Genomic DNA, 8,917 nt, shown 5'->3' with positions numbered 1-8,917 from the left:
ATGTACACATCACAGGAGGTTGGTGGCACCTTAATTGGGGAGGATGGGCTCGTGGTAATGGCTGGAGCGTAATGAGTGGAATGGTATCCAATACATCAAACAACATGGTGTTATGCCGTTCCAGCCACTATTATGAGCCGTCCACATGGTGCTTGACTGACCTGTGGCGCTCCGTAGAGGTAGAGAACTAATGCCTCCTTCTCTGGGATTAGGCACCACACCTTCCCCCAGGGCTTGTTCTTCTCACAGTACTGCAGGAAGCCACACATGATGCTGCTGCCGGAGAACTGGGCCGCCTCAATCTGGGGACAGAGGAGTGCTGTTTAGACACAGAAGACATGCCGATGCAGGTGTGTGTGTGTGTGTCCCTCACCTCCAGAATACCCTTCTTCTTGCCCTCGGCCTTTTCCTCTCCAGTCAGGATGGAGTAGCAGTCCTTACAGACCTTGTTGATCTTGTTGCTGTCGTACTCCAGGGCCACCTTGTTGTCTGAGCACTTCCAACACACAACCTGATACAGGAACAGAAGACATCAGTGTTAGACATTGTGCATTGAACGAACAACACAGTGTAAACTAGCCAAACAGCCAACAGTCAAATGGGTTGAGCATCACAAATAGTATTAACATGTTATAATGGGTGCTGGGTTAGAGGGAGGGAGAACATGGTGTCGAGCGGACGTTTCACTCACATAGCCACAGGCTCGACAATGGTGTCTCCGTCGTGTCAGAGCATTGAAGGACTCTTTACACTTCATACACATTGTCACCTCATTGTCCCGTATCCAGCGAGGGGCACGTTTCCCCAGCTCTGCCGTCTAGAGAACAATACACACCGACGCACGTAGCTCAGACACAGGAGGGTCTTTGACACATACAGTGCACAAGAAGAGTCAGGGGTCATGTTCACCGTGATGACACTCACCAACACGTCTTTGGAGGCTGACTTGAACGTCTCATTCTTCTGATGGAAGATCTCAATGGTCTTCTGAAAAGCCTGTAGGCCGCACATACACAGACAGAAACACATACACAGACAGAAACACATACACAGACAGAAACACATACACAGACAGAAACACATACACAGACAGAAACACATACACAGACAGAAACACATATACAGACAAACACATACACAGACAGAAACACATACACAGACAGAAACACATACACAGACAGAAACACATACACAGACAGAAACACATATACAGACAGAAACACATATACAGACAGAAACACATACACAGACAGAAACACATACACAGACAGAAACACATACACAGACAGAAACACATATACAGACAAACACATACACAGACAGAAACACATACACAGACAGAAACACATACACAGACAGAAACACATATACAGACAAACACATACACAGACAGAAACACATACAGACAGTAACACATACACAGACAGTAACACATATACAGACAAACACATACACAGACAGAAACACATACACAGACAGAAACACATACACAGACAGTAACACATATACAGACAGTAACACATATACAGACAAACACATACACAGACAGAAACACATACACAGACAGTAACACATACAGACAAACACATACACAGACAGAAACACATACACAGACAGAAACACATACACAGACAGAAACACATACACAGACAGAAACACATACACAGACAGAAACACATACACAGACAGTAACACATACACAGACAGAAACACATATACAGACAGAAACGCATACACAGACAGAAACACATATACAGACAGAAACATGGTCAGAAATACACACCCAAATCTGCTGAACATACAGGAAATAAGTGTAAATCAATAAGAACGTGATTATGTACCTTTATCCAATTGTCCTTGTCTTGTTCAGAGCTGAAAAATGAAAAACATGGTTAGGCTATTAGCTGGCCAAAAGTAGGCTACATGAAAAGTGTAATGCTAATATAACCGTGTGGGTTTTCAGTAAATGTATGTACATCACAAAGCTCATCTGCAGTTCCTGCGGTGCAAATGAAGATCCTATATCTGTATGGAATGTTACACTACTGTTTATCATTTACATTTACGTCATTTATCAGACACTCTTATCCAGAGCAAACTACAGCAGTGGGTGCATTCATTTTCATACTTTTTTTGTACTGGTCCCCCATAAGAATCGAACCCACAAGCACCATGCTCTACCAACTGAGTCACACGGGACTATGATGAACTGTAGTAGTGTACTTATCATACACTAAACCCCCATAGGATTAGTCGAAGGATGTGGTCAAATTCTCATAAGAATTTGGTTGGTTATCCATAGTCAATCAAATGTACTTAGAAAGCCCTTTTTACAACAGCAGTTGTTACAAAATGCTTATACAGAAATCCAGCCTAAAACCCCAGAGAGCAAGCAATGCAGGAAACTCCCTAACAAGGCAGGAACCAGGCTCTGAGGGGTGGCCGTCCTGTTCTGGCTGTGCAAGGTGGAAATAGTTAGCAATAGGGTGTGGGACTGTAGTATACAGTTAACCGTTCTTTTGAGAATCATGGCAACAAATGTTTTTTTTTAAATACATTTGGCTATAGGGTGTAGTAAACTTAGGGCTGTTATCTACAGCTAACTACCAAAATAACACTTGAGTAAATGAGGGATACAAAGTATATTAAAAGCATGTGGTTCCACACAGGTGTGGTCCCTGAGTTAATTAAGCAATGAACATGCTTGATTAACACCCAGTCGCCTACTATGGCCAGAAGAAGAGATCAGTGACTTTGAAAGAGGGGTTTCAATATACCGTGTGTGTCTCAGTCACCAGATCAACACAATTGAACACTTCTGGAGTGGTGCCTGAAACAGCATTTTCCATCAACAAATCACCAATTATAGAATTTATTGTGGAAAAATTGTCGCATCCTTCCAATAGAGTTCCAGACACTTGTAGAATCTATACCAAGGTGCCGTGAAGTTGTTCTGGTGGCTTGTGGTGGCTCAACGCCCTATTAAGACGCTTGTTATGTTGGTGTTTCCTTTATTTTGGCAGTTACCTGGATGTATGGCTCTATAGGGTGTATTAAGGGTGGATGTAACAGCTTACCTGGCCTGCAGCTCCAGGGTCCTCTCCTTGCCAGACACCTGGAAGGTGTGGGGGTAGTCCTCGTTGGTGGTCCCTAGAACCTTCATGCCCTCGATGCCGATGCGGGTGCGTACTGTGTACTTGGGCCCTCCCAGGCTGAACTTGGGCACGCAGTACAACAGCATGTTGTTGAACTGACGGGGAACAAAGAAAGACCCATGATTAATGCTTGTTTTGCTAATATATTGCTCCAGACTTGGTTGAGTACAGAGAAAGTGAAATGTGTGTGTGGATTTCTCACCAGGAAGAGGTATCTCTCCATAGCCGAGGTGTTCCTGGCAGCCAGCTTCAGGATGTGTCCCTCCTTGATGAACTCATTGGAGGCGTTGACGATATCCTCTTCCTCCCCTAACATCTCATAGATCTCCAGCAGCTTCTTCAGATTCTCCTGAGCAGGGAAGGGGTTTTAGTTGTATTAAAAAATCTTGGTTGGGTTCAAGCACTAGCCAAAAAGCAAATGAGTAGAAATGCTGATCTAGGATCAGGTCCCCCCTGTCCATATTGTCTTATTCATAAAAATCATAGAGGCATAATTTATCCTAGATTAGCACTCCTACTCTGAGAAACTTTTTGAATACAGGTCCAGATTTTATTTAAGATTTTAAGAGTGGTGTGCTGCAGATACTCACAGATTTTCGTATGGCACTGTTGGAGTGTGTGGCTGCCATGGCGATGATGTTCAATGACTCTGAGGAACATGGAAAGAAGGAATGATGAACATTTACCTTATGAATGGTGTAATAAAAATGTTGTATAACTATAAACAGTTTTGTGTGTTTTCAATGTAAGGCAAATGTTTCTACTTGGCACTGGAGGTTTCACTTTTTTTTAAATGTGTGTGAAGTAATTACATGATTATAATCACAAGAAAGCCTTGTCAAATTCTATGTACTCCTGCTCTATAGTGTTCAGATTATGACTAGTAAAAGCACTCCAGTGTACTCACTCTCTGCGTCTCGGTGGTCGGGGTCATCCTGAGGCAGTTTCTTCAGGTAGTCTTTGAGCAGCATCTCGTAACGGGGAACTCTCTGTACCGGCTCCAACATGTGGTGCTGCAACGTCAAACAACCACATGCCTCCTGACTCTGAAACACACAAAATAAAACAGTCCACTGTCACTTCAAGGTTCAAGGCTTAAAAGTAAAACCACACAAATTGTTAGATGAATATCCATTCAACAGGACCAGTTGACGCAACCATAAATTATTCAATTGTTCCATTCCATGGTGACTATTCATAGTACAAATCAATAGTGAGATATCAATAGATTTCTTTCTCCTTGCAAACCAAATGAGACCCCTTGCAGCAGAAATCTGTATATACACAGGTAAATTATCGCAGCGCTGTAGTCCCAAACTCAGATCATATAATTCCTAGAATTGCTATGGAGTTATATAATGCCTATATATGGTTAATCCACAACAGCAGACCTGTGCACTTTTGAATCAGGCCTTGTGTTTAGAATCTACACTCGTACCTGTATGTCCTGGATGATGGCTTTAAACTGTGGAGAGCGGTCCGTCCACTGTTTCAGCAGCTCCATGGCCTTGTCAAAGTTCTTCACGTACTCTGCGTACATCTTCAGGAAGGGCGTGAGCTTCTGCAGGATGTCCCCCAAGCGAGGGGTGGACTCCCTGTAGGGAGGGGTGACCGTTAGATAGGGACCTCAAGGTAATCATCCCTTAACCCTGAAACTCCAAGTGGAGGATGACTCAACCATGATTTTTCAATGGACAGACCATCATTTCAAAACCACAACTTCCCTTTATTACATCTGTGTCTGAGTGAATCTGAATGAGTCACAGAGGCTGAATTGTTACTCATCTTAGTAATATTATTTTTAAGGGGTGAAATCTGTGAGCGCATGCACTTGAATGGGTCTGTGTTCAGAGTCTATAACTGTGTGGCCAGTCAGTCATGAGGAGCTTACCATTCTCCCATGCGTTTCTCCAGGTCAGGCAGCAGGAACTGGCTGTGGAAGGTGTTGATGGAGGAGATGTTGGAGAAGATGTTCTTCACCACGTCCACAGGGAACGTGCCCTTCAGAGCCTCCTCCATCAGCTTGGCACAGAACACCTGTATGGTGGCACAATATGGCTAGGTGAGTTAAACACATTGAATTTATCATAATAATGAACACTGCCTTTTCATGCTGAGGTAGACCTGGGTCAGTGTTCAGTAGGACACACCATGTCCAACAACAGAATGTCGGTGTGATACGTTCAGGTAAAACCTCCCTGTTTCTCACCGTATCAAAACGTTTTCTACCTACTGAACAGGACACTGAAATGACAGAACCCTGGACGGACAGTGGGACACACTCACCTGGTCCAGTAGGTTGAGCCGTGTGACGTAGGCTCTCTCCGTCTTCAGGAGCTCATTGGCAATCTTGTGCAGCTTCTGTTCGTTGGTCTCCTGAAACACAGAAGAGAGCGGTATGTCAGTTGGCTGTGGGCCAAGTTGGGAAGATTCATACTGCATGTACAGTTCATAGACATGGCCATATTCCTATAGCTAGAGGGGGTGAAAAGGGCCCCTTGACAAATAATATATGTTGTTTTCAAGTCGGGTTAAGCAATTGGGACTAAAGGAGCTGTTGAACTCTGAGCCTGAAGGTCATGCTCACTCCCACATTGTCCTCATGCTGTGCTAGGATCCCGTTTTGTTATAGCAGACACAAACACACTTCCCCAGAGAGAGCTACAACGGCATCATTTAAAAAAAAAAACTTGTGCTTCAACACAGCAATGTTAACATTAAGACAACAAAGAGTTGTTTTTAAGTAGTGCTGCTTGGGCATACTATAGTATGTGTTCTTGTGTGTATTGGGCTATTGTGGAGTGTGTGTGACTGTGGTGTGGGGGTTCTCCTCAAAACAGAAAATGAAAGGCTGGAAGAGAGAACTTCTGTTCACAGTGTCAGAGTGCTTTGTGTGCAGGGGAACCTGTCACTGTGTTACTGTAACAGAACAGTATGTCAAACACCGACCAACGAGTGTCTCCCACATACTTAAGAAATCAAGATTCTGGACCTTCCGAGTGGTGCAGTGGCCTAAGGCACTGCAGTGCTTGAGGCGTTACTACAGATCCGGGTTCGATCCTGGGCTGTGTCGCAGCCGGCCGCGCCCTGGAGATCCATGAGGCAATGCACAATTGGCCCAGCGTCGTCCTGGTTAGGGGAGGGTTTGGCCAGCCGGGTTGTCCTTGTCCAATCGTGCTCTAGCGACTCCTGTGGCGGGCCAGGCACATGCACGCTGACACGGTCGCCAGTTGTACGGTGTTTCCTCCGACACATTCGTGCGGCTGGCTTCCGGGTTAAGCGAGCAGTGTGAAACAGTGTGGCTTGGCAGGGTCGTGTTTCGTAAGACACATGGCTCTCGACCTTCACCTCTCCCCAGTCCTTCCGGGAGTTGCATCAATGGGCAAGACTATAACTACCAATTGAATATCACGAAATTGGGGAGGAAAAGGGGTCAACATTTTTTTTTTTAATAAAAAAAAAAAAAATGTTATCAAGATTCTGCAGGATTCTGATTGTTAGGGCTGAACAGAGAACGAATGCTCACTTCCTCTATTCATTGATATAGATGGATTCTTTGTGTGTATCCCACGTATTGTTCGAGAGGAATGTTGTCTTGCTCTGTGCTCTGTACAACTATTTATTCTCATATTTATGACCTTGAATGTATTATTATGTATTATTCTTCTTATTCTTCCCTATCACAATATACAAAGTAGTTCATTAACATTCAAACCCTTTACTGTATTTGATGCCCAGAGTATTACAAATCTTCTACCTCAAAGCAGTGCTTCCTTGAACTCTCCACTCAAAATCCACACGAATAGACTGACTGTAATTTGGTTACTAGTCAAGTATAACTTTGAGTGTGTTTACTGGAAGAATATCCAAGCAAGATGAATGTTTCACACATTGAGAAACCACTTGCAAGGGTTCTCTGTCTCAGCTTGCTAATAATAATAATAATAAATGCCATTTAGCTGACGCTTTTATCCAAAGTGACTTACGGTCATGTGTGTATATGTTGTAGGTATAGTGGTCTACTGAAGGTACACTGACAAACTGACAAAACACACCCCCAGTTCTACTGTATGTTCTGTACTGCTTTTATCAAAAAGACACAACATTTCTACCACCCATGGTCCTATTCTCTCTCTGCTAGCTTAGTATGTCAAGTAACCAACAGAGATACAGTATAGACTGATAAGCCATGAAGCATAGGATCCACTTTAACTCTAGCTGAAGCCCACGTCTCATACACTACCATTCACTGCTGAGTGAACATACTAATCTGAGACAGGTATTTATAATCACGAGGCGTTCAGCCAGGCAGCAGCAAGGCCTCCCACAGGGAGGTTCAGTTCAGTCCTGAAAATAACACCCAGCAGTAGCAGACTCAGTCAGTAAGAACCAGACACACTGCAGAGACAAAGGCTACACTCTTAGAAAAAAAGGTGCTAACTAGAACGAAAAAGCGTTCTTCGTCTGTCCCCATAGGTGAACCCTTTGAAGAACCCCTTTTGGTTCCAGGTAGAACCCCTTTGGGTTCCATTTAGAACCCTTTCCACAAAGGGTTCTACATGGAACCCAAAAGAGTTCTACCTGGAACCAAAACGGGTTCTATCTGTAACCAAAAAGGGTTCTCCTATGCGGACAGCCGCAGAACCCTTGTGTGTACTGTAGTAAAGGGGCTGTGATGTTACAGTAGACTGAAGTCAGTTAAATGAGACAGCACATAGCTCTAATGGGCACAGATCCTGAAACATCTGACACGGGGATATACATAAATGTGCTAGGGAAAACACATGCATAAACACCAACACTGTACTGACATGAACTCTCTGTCCACTCAGTGTTATAGTAACCCCCCCTCCCCACAGACACTTACCGGTACCTTCTGCTCTACAATGGCCTCCTCCTTCCTTTGTTCCGGTTGGGGGTCTCCTGTAGGTTCACTGTCCTCCTCGGTATGGGTCTCTGTCTCGGTATGGGTCTCTGTCTCGGTATGGGTCTCTGTCTCGGTATGGGTCTCTGTCTCGGTATGGGTCTCTGTCTCGGTATGGGTCTCTGTCTCGGTATGGGTCTCTGTCTCGGTATGGGTCTCTGTCTCGGGATGGGTCTCTGTCTCGGGATGGGTCTCTGTCTCGGGATGGGTCTCTGTCTCGGGATGGGTCTCTGTCTCGGTATGGGTCTCTGTCTCGGTATGGGTCTCTGTCTCTGGGGAGTTATCCCCACTCTGCTCTGTGCTCCTGTCCCCCATGTCCCCATTCACCAGGGCAGTGTCTGTTCTCAGGGGGGATCCACTCTCCCTGTCCCTGTCTCTGTCCATCTGGGCTAGCACCCCGTTAGCCGCTGGTTTGTGAGCATCCTGTGGCGTTCCTGGGACAGAGCCTAAGTTGTTGTCCTGTTGTTTGCGCTCACACTGTCTCTGGTAGCACCAGTGAGCCGGACTGCAGAGGGGGGACTTGCTAAGCTGCTTCAGTGGCGAGCCCTCCCTCTTGGTTTCCGACTGGCTGTGAGAGGAGAGAAAGAGGGATAGAACAGGAAGAAGTCAGAGACCACCGCTGATAAACAGGTAAAGCCAAAGATGACAGGAAAGGAGAAGAGAGAGCAAGTTCAGTTGCTGTTAAGTGTAGTGACTAGTGAGTGGCGTAAAAGAGTGAGAGAGACAGAGACTGTGCGGTAGCATTGAAGTATGTCCGCAGGTTAAAAATAAAACACGGGGCTGCGGTGAGCTGTGCAGAGGAGGTGTGAATGATTAGGGCAGGGGAGGAGTGGAGGAA

General features: G+C 45.0%; 1 protein-coding gene across 4 annotated transcripts in view; it reads right to left on the bottom strand.

Moving 5' to 3' along the window:
- LOC118396039 (FYVE, RhoGEF and PH domain-containing protein 4-like) overlaps positions 1–8,917 on the bottom strand; it is a 99,901-nt gene that overhangs the window by 2,336 nt on the left and 88,648 nt on the right. For all 4 annotated transcript variants that reach the window (XM_052466042.1, XM_052466044.1, XM_052466045.1 and 1 more), the window contains exons 4-16: positions 8,023–8,647; positions 5,442–5,531; positions 5,047–5,192; positions 4,594–4,750; positions 4,063–4,201; positions 3,746–3,804; positions 3,358–3,504; positions 3,078–3,250; positions 1,842–1,872; positions 925–996; positions 692–817; positions 374–511; positions 162–302 (exon numbers count right to left, since the gene is read on the bottom strand). In XM_052466042.1, the coding sequence (XP_052322002.1) occupies positions 162–302; positions 374–511; positions 692–817; positions 925–996; positions 1,842–1,872; positions 3,078–3,250; positions 3,358–3,504; positions 3,746–3,804; positions 4,063–4,201; positions 4,594–4,750; positions 5,047–5,192; positions 5,442–5,531; positions 8,023–8,647 (2,044 nt within the window). The remainder of the gene's footprint in view (positions 1–161; positions 303–373; positions 512–691; positions 818–924; positions 997–1,841; positions 1,873–3,077; positions 3,251–3,357; positions 3,505–3,745; positions 3,805–4,062; positions 4,202–4,593; positions 4,751–5,046; positions 5,193–5,441; positions 5,532–8,022; positions 8,648–8,917) is intronic.

This window comes from Oncorhynchus keta, chromosome 17, assembly GCF_023373465.1.
Source record: "Oncorhynchus keta strain PuntledgeMale-10-30-2019 chromosome 17, Oket_V2, whole genome shotgun sequence".
NCBI lineage: Eukaryota > Metazoa > Chordata > Actinopteri > Salmoniformes > Salmonidae > Oncorhynchus > Oncorhynchus keta.
The sequence above is the reverse complement of the archived record's forward strand: the minus strand, read 5'-3'. Positions and strand labels throughout refer to the sequence as shown.